Source organism: Microcaecilia unicolor, chromosome 3, assembly GCF_901765095.1.
Source record: "Microcaecilia unicolor chromosome 3, aMicUni1.1, whole genome shotgun sequence".
Classification (NCBI taxonomy): Eukaryota; Metazoa; Chordata; class Amphibia; order Gymnophiona; family Siphonopidae; genus Microcaecilia; species Microcaecilia unicolor.
Window position 1 is genome coordinate 64,301,348 of NC_044033.1, and position 18,030 is coordinate 64,319,377.

General features: G+C 46.2%; 1 protein-coding gene across 1 annotated transcript in view; it reads right to left on the reverse strand.

Annotated features, from left to right (window-relative positions):
• IARS2 (isoleucyl-tRNA synthetase 2, mitochondrial) overlaps positions 1–18,030 on the reverse strand; it is a 229,425-nt gene that overhangs the window by 164,041 nt on the left and 47,354 nt on the right. Inside the window, exons 10-11 of the mRNA XM_030196012.1 lie at positions 8,398–8,488; positions 2,543–2,694 (exon numbers count right to left, since the gene is read on the reverse strand). Of these exons, the coding sequence (XP_030051872.1) occupies positions 2,543–2,694; positions 8,398–8,488 (243 nt within the window). The remainder of the gene's footprint in view (positions 1–2,542; positions 2,695–8,397; positions 8,489–18,030) is intronic.

Sequence of the window (18,030 nt, forward strand, 5' to 3'; positions counted from 1 at the left end):
AAGGTACATCCGCCATCCTCTGCTGGACCGAATGGTCTAGGTCAGAGACACACAGCCATAAGAGTCTGTGCATCGCTATACCTTGAGCAGAGATTCTGGATGCCACATCAAAAGTGCCATAAGCGCCCCGGCCAGGAATTTACAACACGCCTTCTGCAGCCTGACCACCTGCAAAAAGGCTCGACCTGCTCTGGGGAGGGGGGAGGGGGGGCATCAAACAAGGTAGACAGCTGCCTCACCAAGTTCCACAAGTGGACGCTCATGAAAAGCTGGTAAGACTAGATATGGGCAGCGAGAGTAGTGGCCTGATACGTCTCCTCCCCAAATAATCCAAGGTCCTAGCTTCTCTGCCTGGGGGCGCCCAAGGCATAGTCTCTAGAACTCTTGGCTTTCTTGAGGGCTCATCGGAGGAAAAGTACCTAGGATCTTCCTCTGACTCTCACGAGCGTTCCTCCTCAGTATTGGAAAGCACTTCCCTCAGGGAGCTCCGAGACTGAGCCTGCCTCAATGCTGACGTCCTCGATGGTGATGTCAAGGGGCCGATGCCCGCATGGACTGCGGTGAAGCTTCCTCCACCAACGTTGATGAGGAGTCGACCTGGGTGGCAGCCGCAAGTGGCACTGAGGATGGGGACCTCGCCGAAGGTGAAGGGACAGATGCAACTGCAGCAGACAGTACTGCAGGCGCAAGCACCCCTGACGCCGAAGCAGACCAGTGCAGCGATCTTCCAGAAGCTCTGGAAGTAAAGGCCCGGATGAGCTCATCGAGAGCCGCCATCGGAGAAAGCTGAGGGGCCGGTGGAGCAGTCGGTGGCAAAATCGGTTGAGGTTCAGGAGCAGGAACCGGACTGCTAAGAGGCCAATGCATCTGCACCTCCTGTATAGAGAGTGGTCCTCCTGGCGCCGATGCTTCTCGGGTGCTGAATCCTTTGACGCCCTGGAGCTCCTGGCACCGTGTGTCGAGGGAGAACAGTGATGTTGCTTCTTAGCCTTCGCTCGATGCTCGTCACCGAGGCTCCTCGGTGCCGATGACGACATCGAATCCTCATGTCTCTTCGGGGTCGGGTCCGATGATGGACGGTCCCGGAGGGCCCGCAGAGCAGGAGGCCTCGAGATAGGTGGAGACCCATTTGATGTCTCACTGCTCCCAGCATTTCTTGGCCTCACAGCAGCCATGTGTCCCTCTGCTCCTGACATTGATGCGTCCCTCAATGTCGACGTCACTGACCTCGGTAATGATGCTGAAGGACCGGACCGACATCTAAAAATTTCTCTTGTTGGGTTTCTCAAGCAAGTTGAGTCCTTTTCTTCATACGAAGACACAGGGTAGAACGAGTTGGGCTATAGTCGGGCCCAAGGCACTGAATACACCAAGAATGGGTATCTGTACCTGAGATGGTACGGTTGCACAAAGTTTGAAGCCACTGGGAGTCTTCGATGACATGGAAGGGAAGACCGCAGCAAATGGCAAATGGCTCGATTGTGCCTATAAAAAGAGACACAAAAAAAGGAGAGAAGCGGCCGCTACGAAAAATAAAGGAAACTTAAAAGTTAAAACAATCTAAACAATAAACCCGAAGATCGAAGCGAAGGCTCATTCCCGGGCACGAAGAGGAGCCTCATACAAAAACTGTTGCTCCTCACAGGGAAGGAAAAAAATCTATGAACGGTCGAGTGATGGGCAGGAAATCGGTGCGCGCTGCAAGCGCGCTAGAAGGCTCTGGCAAAGTTTTTTCTTTTTGCTATTGCAAATGCCAGTTCCTGGGCTGATGTGGACATCGACCCAGTTGTGCCTATAACCCAGCCTGCCTGTCCTCGGAGAATGCAGGTCCGTAACAGAAATCACCGGATTACAGTGGGCACACCTCTTTAAGCTAGTGGGGGCCTGAGAAATCAAAAAAAGAATTGAGGCCAAATTAAACTTCTCAAGTTTGACCGAAAAAGAGTCAGTGGCCAAACTGAATTGGGGCTCTGGCCGAACAAACAGGCCTAGTCGGTCACAAAAAAGTAAAGAAAGCTTAAAAAGGCTGAAAAAAACCCCAAAACCTAAGAATTAAAGGGAAAAACTTAAAAAAAAAAAAAAAAATTATAAGAAAAAATGAAAAGAGAAATAATGAAGGGACTGCATAGGAAGGCATTATAAAGATAAACAAGTCACACCACAATGAGAAGAGGTTTCCTCTCAACTGCGGAAAAATGAACACTGAGGGACCTACGCTTACACATTACGCGGGATGGCTCCCGGTGGTGGGTCACTGCTATAAATTTCTTCAATTTGCTGGTCAATGTCTGCACTGGGTTCCGTTGGATGATGTCACCCATCTGTGAGAATACGCAACCTGCTTGTCCTCGGAGAAATTATTTTCCCTAGTGTTGTTTTGATGAAACCATTACAGAGAGACTAGGGTTTACGGTAGCAGAAGCCCAATATATTGCCTCCATTAACAGTTAAGGAAACTACAAGAATATCTAAACCAGTACTTGCGGACACAACCTATCCAAAATTAGCAGGCGAAGGAAAACACGTTAAAACAACATTTTACCTGAGCTCCTGCTTTGATATCTGCTACGTTTACAAACCATTGTTTGCTCGCACGTATGATAACCGGTTTCTTAGTTCTCCAGTCATAAGGATAACTGTGCACAAACTCTTCCTCCTTTAACAAACTATTTGTGGCAGAAAGCATTTTGATAACTGTGAAATGAACACAAAGAAAAAAAAAGAGAAGATAAATTATCAGATGAGTAGTACAGCAGAGGTGTTATCCCCATATCTTCCTTCCCCAGCCAGACGTACAAAGGCATGAAAAAACCCCCCAGCTCTAAGAGTTTCAAAATTATCAAAGAATTTGACCTCCCTTCAGATATGGGAATACTTATGAGACTCTTCAAATTATGTGTATGTGGCACCACTGGATGGGTCTGTGCTGAGGGTTTAAGATTTTCATTTTCCGAAGAACACATCTCAGTAAGGAGAGAGCAGCTTCAAGCTATGCAAAACAAATTCACTTTATGTAAGCCATAGAAAAACAATTTAGTGGGAATAAAAGTACATCAAAAAGTATATACCCAAGATGTATTTTTAAGTACCATTTTGTATGCCGTTTTTTTGTTTTCATTTTATGTACATTCTATTCCGTTATCCGCTGATCACTGCTTAGATCATACAGAATATACATTTTTTTAAAATAAATAAATAAATCAAATCAGTAGTTGGGACACTGAAACTGGGATATTGTTATACTGGGCTATAAACTATTCAGGAAAGATAGGGTAGGAAGAAAGGGAGGGGGAAATGGCATTATATGTTAAAGATAATATGAAAGCTACATAATTGCAGGATCTACAGGGTAATGAAGAGGAACTGTGGGTCAATTTGGAAAGAAGAAATGGCAAATGTATTTACATTGGTGTGATATACAGGCCTCCTTCACAGACAGACGAAATGGACAGAGATCTAATTGAAAATATAGCTGTGAAAGGGGAAGTACTATAGGTGATTTTAATATGCCAGATGTTGATTGGGGTATCCCTACTGTGGGGTCCTTTAGAAACATGGAGATCCTGGATTCTCTGCAGAGGGAACTATTCCAGCAGTTGGTAATGGAACCCATGTGGGACGGGGGCATACTGGACATAGTGCTTACTAATGGGGAGAGTGGTTCTGATGTTATAGTAGGTGATAATCTGGCATCCAGTAATCACCAGATGGTGTGGTTTAATATTAAGATAGCTATGGAGAGGGTTCATTCAAGAGTGAAGGTTCTAGACTTAAAAAAACAAAAAAAAAAACCCTAACTTTATTCAGGTGGGATTTCCTCAAGGAATTGTTGTCTGGATGGGAACATTTGGAAGAAGTAGGAAAGCGGTGAGTAAAACTGAAAGGAGCTATTGTAAGGGCAACAAAACCTTTTTGTAAGAAAAGTAAACAAATAAGAGGAAAAGGAGGCCACTTTGATTATCAAAAGCAGTAGTGAAAAGGTAAACAAAAAGAGGTCAGCCTTTATAAACTACAAGTGATTGCAGAAAGGAAGACTGGTGACAATATCTGGAAAAGTTAAAAGAAGCTGGTAGAGTAGACAGGAAAGCAAAGATGCAAACAGGAGGAAAAAATAGCCAATCCAGTAAAATAGATATGTTAGTGAAAGGAGGAAATGCAAAAGTGGAACTGTAAGACTCAAAAGGTGAAGAGGAATAATATGTAGAGGCTGATAAAGTTAAGGTGGAATTGCTTAACAAATATTTCTGTTTAGTGTTCACAGCTGAAAGGCCAAGAGCAGGACCACATAAGAAAAACACAAATAGGATTTTCAGAGGACTGTGTTTGTGAGGAGCTGGCTAAACTAAAAACTGTGGACAAAATGATGGGGATGGACGGCATATGGAACTTAAGTTCTAGTGGCTCCACTGGCTGATCTTAGCAATGCTTCTCTAGAGTCGGGAGTAGCCCCGGAGGACTGAAGAGCAGATATGGTCCCTCTCCACAAAAGGGAGAAATTAAGGAAGAGATTGGGATCTATAGACCAATAAGTCTGACTTCTGTGGTAAGTAAATTAATGAAAATGCTTTTAAAATAGAGAATAGTAAAGTTTTTGGAGTCCAATGGATTACAGGACCGGAGGCAACATGGTTTAACTAGAGGTAGGATTTTTCCACACAAATCTGATTAATTTCTTTGACTGGGTGACCAGATAGATGGATCGAAGGAGAGCACTAAATGTGGTGTATTTAGATTTTAGCAAAGCCTTTGACGTGGTTCCGAATAGACAGCTAATAAATAAACTGAGTGCCCTCAGTATAGGCCCTAAAGTGACAGACTGGATTAGGAAATGGTTGAGTGGAAGACGACAGAGGGTAGTGGTAAATGGAAATCATTCTGAGGAAAAGGGCATTAACAGTGGTGAGCCGCAAGGTTCGGTGCTTGGGCAGGTTCTTTTTTAAACATTTTTGTAAGCAATATTGCTGAAGGGCTGTATGGTAAAGTTTACGAGGATGATACTAAAATCTGCAATAGGGTAGAAACCCCGGATGTTATGGATAACATGAGGAAGGACTTATTGAATGGAGGAAAGTCTGGAATTTGGCAGTTAAGATTTAATGCTAAAAAAATGCTCCAAAAACCCAAGGAACGGTACAGTTTAGGGGGTGAAGAATTTTTGTGCTCGAAACAGGAGTGAGACTTGGGTGTGATCCTATATGATGACCTTAAAGTGGCCAAACAGGTAGAAAAGGTGACGGCAAAAGCTAGAAGGGTGCTTGGATGCAAAAGGAGAGGAATGGACAGTAGGAAAAAGGAGGTGATGATGCCCTTAGACTCCAGTGAGACCTCATGTAGAATATTGTGTACAATTCTGGAGACCGCACCTTCAAAAAGATATAAATAGAATGGTTAAAATGGTCAGTGAGCTTTGTCATAACTTGTATGGGAACAAACTTAAAAGATCTCAATATGTATACTCTGGAAGAAAAGGGGGGGGAGGTTATGGGAATAGGAAACTTTGTTACATGGGAGCAACTTTGTCATGTAAATTTTGTATTTGCTTGGCTTATTAATAAAAATTTACAGAAACAAAAAAAAAAGAAGGAAGATATGATACACACATTTAAATACTTACGTGGCATAAATTAACAGGAAGAGAGACTTTTTCAATTGAAAGAAAGCTCTGGAATGAGGGGACATAGCATGAAAGTGAAAAAGGATACACTCAGAAGTAACCTGAGAAAATACTTCTTCACAGAATGGGTGTTGAATTTGTGGAACAGCCTCCCAGTGGAAATGGTGGAGATGAAAACAGTACCTGAATTCAAGAGAGCTTGGGACAAGTACACAGGATCTCTAAGGTAGAGATAGGGAGAGTAGATGGCATAGATTGGCAGACTGAACAGGCCATATGGTCTTTATCTGCCTACATTTTTCTCTGTTTCTATGTGATTCTTTAATACTACTACCACTACTACTATTTAGCATTTCTATAGCGCTACAAGGCGTACGCAGCGCTGCACAAACATAGAAGAAAGACAGTCCCTGCTCTAAGAGCTTACAATCTAATAGACAAGAATTAAAGTAAGCAAATCAAATCAATTAATGTGTACAGGAAGGAGGAGAGGAGGGTAGGTGGAGGCGAGTGGTTACAAGTGGTTACGAGTCAAAAGCAATGTTAAAGAGGTGGGCTTTCAGTCTAGATTTAAAGGTGGCCAAGGATGGGGCAAGACGTAGGGGCTCAGGAAGTTTATTCCAGGCGTAGGGTGCAGCGAGACAGAAGGCGCGAAGTCTAGAGTTGGCAGTAGTGGAGAAGGGAACAGATAAGAAGGATTTATCCATGGAGCGGAGTGCACGGGAAGGGATGTAGGGAAGGACGAGTGTGGAGAGATACTGGGGAGCAGCAGAGTGAGTACATTTATAGGTTAGTAGAAGAAGCTTGAACAGGATGCGAAAATGGATAGGGAGCCAGTGAAGCGACTTGAGGAGAGGGGTAGTACGAGTAAAGCGACCCTGGCGGAAGATGAGACGGGCAGCAGAGTTGTGAACCGATTGGAGAGGGGAGAGGTGACTAAGTGGGAGGCCAGCAAGAAGCAGATTGCAGTAGTCTAAACGAGAGATGACAAGGGTGTGGATGAGGGTTTGGGTACAGTGCTCGGAAAGAAAGGGGCGGATTTTACGGATGTTGTAAAGAAAGAAACGACAGGTCTTGGCAAGCTGCTGGATATGAGCAGAGAAGGAGAGAGAAGAGTCAAAGATGACCCCAAGGTTTCGAGCTGAGGAGACAGGGAGAATGAGAGAGCCATCAACAGAAATAGAAAACGGGGGGAGCGGGGAGGTGGGTTTGGGGGGAAAAATGAGAAGCTCAGTTTTGGTCATGTTTAATTTCAGATGGCGTTGAGACATCCAGACAGCAATGTCAGACAAGCACGCTGAAACTTTGTTTTGCATGCAAGGTGAGATATCAGGGGTAGAAAGGTAGATTTGGGAGTCATCAGCATAGAGATGGTAGGAAAAGCCATGGGATGAGATTAATGAACCAAGGGAAGAAGTGTAGATAGAAAAGAGGAGGGGACCAAAAACAGAACCCTGAGGTACGCCGACAGGCAGAGGAATAGAAGTAGAAGAGGATCCACCAGAGTGAACACTGAAGGTGCGGAGGGAGAGGTAGAAAGAGAACCAGGAAAGGACAGAGCCCTGGAATCCAAGTGAGGACAGGGTATCGAGGAGTACGCTGTGATCGACAATGTCAAAAGCGGCGGAAAGATCAAGAAGAATGAGGATGGAATAGAGACCTCTGGATTTAGCCAGTAATAGGTCATTGGAGACTTTAGTAAGCGCAGTTTCGGTTGAGTGGAGAGGGCGAAAACCAGATTGTAGTGGGTCAAGAATAGCATGTGAGGAGAGAAAATCAAGGCAGCGGCGATGAACAGCACGCTCAAGTAATTTGGAGAGAAATTAGCTTTGTTCCCTCAGCTGACTTTTACTGAATTGAAGTAAAGGGACCAGATATCCCACAGCTAAGCTTGCATCATTCTTAGTGGGATTTGTTCTTCAGCATTTGCAGAATTCTCACACCAGTTTCTGAGACTAGCTCCTGATTTAGGATTGCTCATCTTGCCTGATAAAGGTTGAAATTGCTGCTTCAACCCTTGTCAGGCAATGTGAACAATCCTAAACAAACATTCACAGCACACAACTGTTGCAGAAGCAGGGAGATGGGGCAGCTCAGTTTATCAAGAAATTTTTCTACAAGCACAGAACAGGGAAAAAAAAAAACCCCGAGAGCAAACTTCATTGACTAGTCCCCATCAGCATGCAAACGTCTGGGTAATGCATTGCAAAAAAAAATAAGATGTCTACATTTTTGCAACACAAATACTGTTTGATTTCACTGTTAAACAGTGATTGAAAAATGAATTGCTGCTGTAGGAGAAGGAAAGGCAGCAGGGCTGCTATGGTATGACAAACCCCATCCTGACACCTTCCACCTCGCTAAAGTATATCAGCAGTACCATGGCAGTTTTTATTATTCAGCAGATATTTTCTTTGAAGAAAGTCTCTCGAATGAGGAAGTACTTTCTGCCAGTCTAGAAACACCCTCTTACCCCTCAAATACAATACAGTCTGGCTGCTGCCATCACTCCACTGTTCTGGATGAAGGCATAATTTCCTGGGTACCAACAGCACTGAGTAACCCAAAAGGCTAATGAAAAGGGGAGGCGAAAGAGCTCAATGCCCTCTGTCAGTCCCAACCATCCTCCACAAAATTTATGAAGCACTATAGTCTTCAGTTCTTACGTAAAGCCCATGAATCTTCTGTCTAAGCTGCTGAAGTCTGGTTAAAAAAAAAATAGAGTACATCTGAAGAACAAGAACCCTTACTCCTTACACTTAAGAGTATGAATAGAATCTAACCTGTTTCATTTCCATCAGTAAGTATATCTTTTTTGTTAAGTTCAGGTCCTGCCTCTTCCATAAAGCAGCCATCTTCATCCACCAGACAGTCCTGTGAAAAAGCATGCTTATCACTTCAATCAAAAAAAGATACGAAATGGATAATACAGTGCACATTAGCTTACCAGTCTCTTTCGGGTACTTCTCAGGACTGATCTCAAAGTGCATATAATGGTTTTACCTGTCACCCAGCTTTAACCTATTTCCCCCCTTGAAACAGTCAGTGCTTCCAATGAACCAAACCCATTCCGTGATTGATCACAAAGAAGCAGCTCTGGTTTATTAAGGATCTGTATAAGGAAGTAATTCTCAAAAGGATACCTAAACTTAAAAGCTGGAATAAAATGCGCTAAGCGCAAAGTCTATAAATTGACAATTGTACGTGCAATTGCCATTATCGAATACCAGCTTACATCCACATTTACGCACCTAGCTTTAGGTGTGAGCAGTAAGGCTAGCTCAATGGCTGGTATAAATGCTCGCGACTAACTGTAAGCAGTTAGGCATGTAAACGTTGGTATTCTATAAATTGCACGCACTACTGGTAAGCGCTACCCTTACCAAGCCATGCCCCTCCCCAGGCCCACACCGACTTGCTGTTGCACATGAAAGAGTTTGCATGTGCAATTTATAGAATTACAAATAATGGTTGTTAAGCATTTAACTGCTAATTTGTGTCAATTAGCACCAGTCAACACCAATTACTCCAATAATTGATTGTTAATGCCAATCAGCAGCTAATTAAATAATTCCTCTCTCAATGTAACTGACACTATTCTACAGAATTAGAGGGGATCATGAAAAACTGGGAGGTAAAACTGGAAATCAGGAAATTGTGGGCACAATGTGCCAATGGTGCCCTCAAAAAGTGCACAAAGGCGATTTTTTGTCTCAGATATACAGCAAAGATACTTACCTGTAGCAGGTATTGTCTGAGGACAGCAGGACTTATATTCTCACAACTGAGAAATGTGACCGCATTGCCCAGTCCAGTGCTTGTAACAAGCTTAAAAGAGCTTTGTGGAGCGTGAGTCACTTCCTGCCCACCATGAGAGAGCAGTTCCCGCAGTACAATACTAAAGCATAAGAAATAAAATAAGAACAACTCCAAGGGGAGGCGGAAGAGTTTGTGAGAATATAAGATCTGCTATCCTTGGAGAATACTTGCTACAGGTAAGTATCTTCGCTCTCTCCAAGGACAAGCAGACCATAAATCTCACAACTGGGGAATCCCTAGCAATCAGGCTCACCAAAAATAACCTTAGGTCAATTTGGCCTCGCAACGGTGAGGATAGCAAACAGATCAACCTGAAACTATACACAAACTGAGTAAGAGTGCAGCCTGGAACAGAATAAAATGGGCCTAGGAGGGTGGATTCTAGACCTCACACAGATTCTGCAGTACTATCTCCTGCTCAAGGCAGTAGTGCGATGTGAATGTGTGGACTGAACACCACGTTGCAGCTTTGAAAATTTCTTCAATGGAGGCTGACCGCAAGCAGGCTATCGACGCAGGCATGGCTTTGACATTGTGAGCCTTGACATGACCCTCCAAGGGTCAGCCCAGCCTGGGCATAAGTGAAAGAAACGCAATCTGCCAGCCAATTAAGAGACTGCGTTTCCCCGAAGGCAACCCACATCCTGTTGGGATCAAAAGAAACAAAAGGTTGGGCGGACTGTCTGTAGGGCTTAGTCCACTCCAAATAAAAGGCCAATGCTCGCTTGCAATCCAAGGCATAAGGTCATGGAAAGAATGTTGGCAAGACAATCAACTGTGTCAGATGGAATTATGACACAACCTTAGGCAGGAAATTAGGGTGCGTGCGGAGGACCACTCTGTTGTGATGAACCTTAGTATAAGGTGCATCCACTACTAAGGCCCAAACATCACTGACTCTACGAGCTGAAGTAACAGTCAACAAGAAAATGGCTCAAAAGCAGCTTTGATCAGCTTGGTGAGGACGACACTGAGGTCCTACGACACAGTCTGAGGTTTGACAGGGGGCTTTGACAAAAGCAAACCTTTCATGAAGCGAACAACTAAAGGCTGTCCAGATATGGGCTTACCCTCTACACACTGATGGTACTAATTGCACCGAGGTGAACCCTTACGGAGTCGGTCTTAAGACTAGAGTCAAAAAAGCATAGGAGGCATTCAAGCAGGGTCTGTGTAGGCATGAAATAGGATCTAAGGCCTTGCCCTCACACAAGATGGCAAACCTCCTTCATTTATATGCAAATCTTTTTATTGAAATTTCCAACAATGAACAAACAGTGTGTGAATCAAATAATAGAATACAATCAGGACTAAAATATCCAGTGGTGTGCTGGTAAATGTTTAACAACAGGCTCTCTCCCCGGTCCACCTCTGCGCCCCCCCCCCCCCCCCCCCAAATTGCAGAGCTGGCTATAGCCAGGGAGAGAGCCTTGGGGGGGGGGGGGCAATGCATTACTCCAGGAAAAAAAAATTAAATGATCCCAGGTTCCAATCTAATTCATGTTTAATGTGGGATAAAATGCCTTAAATAAGTAAATAAATATAATCTTTTAATGTTGAGCACCTGATTCTCAAAGTGGACATATTCCAAACACTATAATAAAAATAAAATGATTTTTTCTACCTTTGTTGTCTGGTGACCTCATTTTTCTGATCATACTGGCCCAGTATCCGATTCTGCTGCTATCTGTCCTCTTAACTCCGTTTCCAGGGCTTCCTTTCCATTTATTTCTTTACTTTCCGCCTTTCTTCTTCATTTCTTGCCCTACATCCATAAGTAAAAGCTGGGTCCTCTGCAGACTTGACTGTCTAGTGGATCCAGCTTCTGCCTACTTTCTTCATCCATGTGCAGTTTTTCTCGTCTCTTCCTTTTCCCTCACCTCCTTCCTCACTCTTCCCTCCCTTCCAAGCATATCCAGCATTTCTTCTCTCTCCCTTCCCTCTCCTCCATCTGTGTCCAGCAACCCTCCTCTCCCCTTCTCTCTCCTCCATCCATGTCCAGCAACCCTCCTCTCCCCCTGCCCTCCCCTCAATCCACCCATGTCCAGCAACCCTCCTCTCCCCCTGCCCTCCCCTCAATCCACCCATGTCCAGCAACCCTCCTCTCCGCCTGCCCTCCCCTCCATCCACATCCAGCAACTCTCCTCTCCCCTCCATCCACCATTCCAGCAACTCTCCTCTCCTCTCCCCTGCCCTCCCTCCATCCATATCCAGCAACTCTTCTCTCTCCTGCCCCCTCTATCCATCCATACCCAGCAATTCTCTTCTCTCCCCTACCCCCCTCCAGCCATCCATACCCAGCGATTCTCTTCTCTCCCCTGCCCCCCTCCAGCCACCCATAGCCAGCGATTCTCTTCTCTCCTCTGCCCCCCTCCAGCCACCCATAGCCAGCGATTCTCTTCTCTCCCCTGCCCCCCTCCAGCCACCCATACCCAGCGATTCTCTTCTCTCCCCTGCCCCCCCTCCAGCCACCCATAGCCAGCGATTCTCTTCTCTCCCGTCCCCCCTCCAGCCACCCATAGCCAGCGATTCTCTTCTCTCCCCTGCCCCCCTCCAGCCACCCATAGCCAGCGATTCTCTTCTCTCCCCTGCCCCCTCCAGCCACCCATAGCCAGCGATTCTCTTCTCTCCCCTGCCCCCCTCCAGCCACCCATAGCCAGCGATTCTCTTCTCTCCCCTGCCCCCTCCAGCCACCCATAGCCAGCGATTCCCTTCTCTCCCCTGCCCCCCTCCAGCCACCCATAGCCAGCGATTCTCTTCTCTCCCCTGCCCCCCTCCAGCCACCCATAGCCAGCGATTCTCTTCTCTCCCCTGCCCCCTCTCCAGCCACCCATAGCCAGCGATTCTCTTCTCTCCCCTGCCCCTCCTCCAGCCACCCATACCCAGCGATTCTCTTCTCTCCCCTGCCCCCTCTCCAGCCACCCATAGCCAGCGATTCTCTTCTCTCCTCTGCCCCCCTCCAGCCACCCATAGCCAGCGATTCTCTTCTCTCCTCTGCCCCCCTCCAGCCACCCATAGCCAGCGATTCTCTTCTCTCCCCTGCCCCCCTCCAGCCACCCATACCCAGCGATTCTCTTCTCTCCCCTGCCCCCCCTCCAGCCACCCATACCCAGCGATTCTCTTCTCTCCCGTCCCCCCTCCAGCCACCCATAGCCAGCGATTCTCTTCTCTCCCCTGCCCCCCTCCAGCCACCCATAGCCAGCGATTCTCTTCTCTCCCCTGCCCCCTCCAGCCACCCATAGCCAGCGATTCTCTTCTCTCCCCTGCCCCCCTCCAGCCACCCATAGCCAGCGATTCTCTTCTCTCCCCTGCCCCCCCTCCAGCCACCCATACCCAGCGATTCTCTTCTCTCCCCTGCCCCCCTCCAGCCACCCATAGCCAGCGATTCTCTTCTCTCCCCTGCCCCTCCTCCAGCCACCCATACCCAGCGATTCTCTTCTCTCCCCTGCCCCCTCTCCAGCCACCCATAGCCAGCGATTCTTTTCTCTCCCCTGCCCCCCCTCCAGCCATCCATACCCAGCAATTCTCCTCTCTCCCCTGATTACCCTCCGTCGAAGCAGCCGCGTTACTGAAAGCCCTGCCCGTCTCTAGCCTTCTCTTCAAGTTCGTTCCCTCAGAGTCCCGCCCTCACGGAAAGAGGAAATGACGTCAGAAGGCGGGACTCTGAGGGAACGAACTCATGAAGGGAAGGCTAGAGACAGGCAGGGCTTTCAATGACGTGGCCGCTTCGACAAAGGTAATCAGGAGAGGAGAATCACTGGGTGGTGCAGGCAAACAAGGGCAGTGGTGGGAGGTGAGGTAAACTGGGTAAGCATGGCTTGTGGTGCCCTCCTGCCATGCTTACCTCGTTTACTGGAGCCAGCTCGCCGTGCTGAACAACTGGCTTGCAAGATCTTTAAAAAATTGACAACCGGCTTGTGAGCCGGCTCCAGCACACCACTGAAAATATCTACACAAACATGAAGCAGAGTATGGCTTGGTTTTTTATAGCCACACCTACATCAGAGCAAATAGATCCTAGCCCAAGAAATGCTCTCATTAACCCTCCAAATCTCTACCCAGCCCCCCCCCCCCAAAAAAAAAAAAATTGTAGAAATTATAAAGTATTAAGGACTGAACTCCAAGCTCTGAGTGAAAGAAAATTTGAATCCCAAGTAGACAAAAACTGTTTTTTTTTTGCATCTAATAGATAATGGGCTTGTTTTCCACTTCTAAAGGAAATGAAATGGTAGCTGCCATTTCCTTGAAAAAAAGAGAGAAAGGAAAGGCTCTCTGGGGAAAAATGTATCCTTTCCTGTGGAGGGGAGGGGTCAGATAGTATCCCATTAAGACTCTTCCTCCGAGAAGTATTGACAGTCATCATCTGACTCCTATGAGCACTCCTCATCAGTGTCAGCCAAGACCTAATGTGGAGAAGGCTGAAACTGAGCCTGCCTTGACCTAGAGGAACCATGACCTTGAGAGGATCATTGAGGAGTATGTTCCTGCATAGACTCCGGTGAAGTTTCCTCCACCAAAGTCAAAGTAGTACCAACGTAGGCAGTAGTCAACACCAGCGTTGCAGACCACACCGCAGGCTGAGGGCCAAGTGGGGCCACAACGAGAGGCACGGTTGGTGCAAGCACCCTCGACACTGATGCACTTTGTTGTATAAAGTGAACCAGCAGCTCAGGGAGTAAGGGTTAACACCGATAAAGGCTGGGGCATTGGCTCAGACAGTCTGTAGAAGTGGTGGAGTCGAGACGGAAGACCGGTCCTGGCTGTTCGGAGACCTCCACACGGCACCTCGGAGGAGGAGTGGTCCTCTCGGTGCTGATGCTTCTTGGGTGCCAAATCCCTCGGTGCCCCGGAGCTCCCAGCACTGTGCATTGAGGGGGATTAATGCCAATGCTTCTTGGTCTTCACCCGAAGTCGGTCTTTGAGTATCCTCGGTGCCAATGAGGATGACGTTGAATCCTCACGTTGCCTCGGGGTCAGGTCTGACATAGGTTGGTCCTGAGGGCCCTGCACAGCAGTCGGTATTGAGACAGGTGGAGACCCACTCGATGCACTACTGCTCCCAGTGTCAGCAGATCTAGCAGCCATATGTACCATTGCCTCCGAAGCCAATGCAACACCCGATGCAGATGCCGACATCGAGGATTCAGACTGGGCTCCACAAATCTTCTCACACTGAGCCTCTCTGGCCACCTAGGCACTTTTCTTCATACAAAGACACAGGACACAATTGGAAGGGCTATGGTCAGGCCCTAGACACTTAACACACCAAGAATGGGTGTCCGTACCAGAGATGGTCTGACTGCACTGGGTACAGCGCTTAAAGCCACTGGGAACTTTCATGGACGTGGAAGGAAAAACTTCTGTGGCCAAATCAAACAACTCAATGGTGCCAAAAATGGGGCTAAGAACCAGAGAAAAAAAACGGAGGGAGAACCTGACTGGAGTCAAGGCTTAAAAACGGCCTGATGATGCAGGAAAAAAATAAGCAAACTTAAAAGCGGGCATAAGTACATAAGTAGTGCCATACTGGGAAAGACCAAAGGTCTATCTAGCCCAGCATCCTGTCACCGACAGTGGCCAATCCAGGTCAAGGGCACCTGGCACGCTCCCCAAACGTAACAACATTCCAGACAAGTTATACCTAAAAATGCGGAATTTTTCCAAGTCCATTTAATAGCGGTCTATGGACTTGTCCTTTAGGAATCTATCTAACCCCTTTTTAAACTCCGTCAAGCTAACCGCCCGTACCACGTTCTCCGGCAACGAATTCCAGAGTCTAATTACACGTTGGGTGAAGAAAAATTTTCTCCGATTCGTTTTAAATTTACCACACTGTAGCTTCAACTCATGCCCTCTAGTCCTAGTATTTTTGGATAGCGTGAACAGTCGCTTCACATCCACCCGATCCATTCCACTCATTATTTTATACACTTCTATCATATCTCCCCTCAGCCGTCTCTTCTCCAAGCTGAAAAGCCCTAGCCTTCTCAGCCTCTCTTCATAGGAAAGTCGTCCCATCCCCACTATCATTTTCGTCGCCCTTCGCTGTACCTTTTCCAATTCTACTATATCTTTTTTGAGATACGGAGACCAGTACTGAACACAATACTCCAGGTGCGGTCGCACCATGGAGCGATACAACGGCATTATAACATCCGCACACCTGGACTCCATACCCTTCCTAATAACACCCAACATTCTATTCGCTTTCCTAGCCGCAGCAGCACACTGAGCAGAAGGTTTCAGCGTATCATCAACGACGACACCCAGATCCCTTTCTTGATCCGTAACTCCTAACGCGGAACCTTGCAAGACGTAGCTATAATTCGGGTTCCTCTTACCCACATGCATCACTTTGCACTTGTCAACATTGAACTTCATCTGCCACTTGCACGCCCATTCTCCCAGTCTCGCAAGGTCCTCCTGTAATCGTTCACATTCCTCCTGCGACTTGACGACCCTGAATAATTTTGTGTCATCGGCGAATTTAATTACCTCACTAGTTATTCCCATCTCTAGGTCATTTATAAATACATTAAAAAGCAACGGACCCAGCACAGACCCCTGCGGGACCCCACTAACTACCCTCCTCCACTGAGAATACTGGCCACGCAATCCTACTCTCTGCTTCCTATCTTTCAACCAGTTCTTAATCCATAATAATACCCTACCTCCGATTCCATGACTCTGCAATTTCTTCAGGAGTCTTTCGTGCGGCACTTTGTCAAACGCCTTCTGAAAATCCAGATATACAATATCAACCGGCTCCCCATTGTCCACATGTTTGCTTACCCCCTCAAAAAAATGCATTAGATTGGTGAGGCAAGACTTCCCTTCACTAAATCCGTGCTGACTTTGTCTCATCAGTCCATGTTTTTGTATATGCTCTGCAATTTTATTCTTAATAATAGCCTCCACTATCTTGCCCGGCACCGACGTCAGACTCACCGGTCTATAATTTCCCGGATCTCCTCTGGAACCCTTCTTAAAAATCGGAGTAACATTGGCTACCCTCCAGTCTTCCGGTACTACACTCGATTTTAGGGACAGATTGCATATTTCTAACAGTAGCTCCGCAAGTTCATTTTTTAGTTCTATTAATACTCTGGGATGAATACCATCAGGTCCCGGTGATTTACTACTCTTCAGCTTGCTGAACTGACCCATTACATCCTCCAAGGTTACAGAGAATTTGTTTAGTTTCTCCGACTCCCCCGCTTCAAATATTCTTTCCGGCACCGGTGTCCCCCCCAAATCCTCCTCGGTGAAGACCGAAGCAAAGAATTCATTTAATTTCTCCGCTACGGCTTTGTCCTCCTTGATCGCCCCTTTAACACCATTTTCGTCCAGCGGCCCAACCGACTCTTTGGCCGGTTTCCTGCTTTTAATGTATCTAAAAAAATTTTTACTATGTATTTTTGCTTCCAACGCTAATTTCTTCTCAAAGTCCTTTTTTGCCCTCCTTATCTCCGCTTTGCATTTGGCTTGGCATTCCTTATGATCTATCCTGTTACTTTCAGTTGGTTCTCTTCTCCACTTTCTGAAGGATTGTTTTTTGGCTCTAATGATTTCCTTTATCTTACTGTTTAGCCACGCCGGCTGACGTTTAGTCTTTTTTCCCTTTTTTCTAATACGTGGAATATATTTGTCCTGAACCTCCAGGATGGTGTTTTTAAACAGCATCCACGCCTGATGCAAGTTTTTTTACTCTGCGAGCTGGTCCTTTCAGTCTTTTTTTCACCATTTTTCTCATTTTGTCGTAATCACCTTTTCTATAGTTAAACGCTAGCGTACTTGATTTCCTAGTTTCACTTCCTTCAATGCCAATATCAAAACCGATCATATTATGATCACTGTTATCAAGCGGCCCTCGTATCGTTACCCCCTGCACTAGATCATGAGCACCACTAAGGACTAAGTCTAGTATTTTTCCTTCTCTTGTCGGCTCCTGAACTAGCTGTTCCATGAAGCTGTCCTTGATTTCATCAAGAAATCTTATGTCCCTTGCGTGTACAGATGTTACATTAACCCAGTCTATATGCGGGTAATTGAAATCCCCCATTATTATTGTGTTGCCCAGTTTGTTTGCGTCCCTGATTTCCTTTAACAAAATTCACTAAACACAATAAAGGGAGAGAAAGAGAGAACTGAAACACAGGAAATACAGAACTAGCCAAAAAAACCCAGCCGAAAAGCACTCAAGAGCTCTACCGGACCAAACTGTGAGAAACAAGTCAAAAGCACGTTCTGTTCTCACTGAGGTAAAGGAAGAACTGTGGAACTGTGCTCCCGTGGTGTGTGAGAAGGCATTTGTGCATGAGCAGTGGAGCATGGCTCGCACTCCACAAAGCTCTTTTAAGCTCCTTACAAACACCGGACTGGGCAACGCAGGTCATGTTATCCAGTTGTGAGAATTATGGCCTGCTTGTCCTCGAAGAAACTAGATTACAAGTCCAGGAACAGGGATATACCTACTGTGCCTGAGAGTAATTCACCTTATACTAAAAGTGTGAGCTAAATCCAAAGAAATAAAAAACAAAAAATATATAAATACTATGCAAAGGCTCATGATGAAGCAGTGAATGTGTTTAATTTCT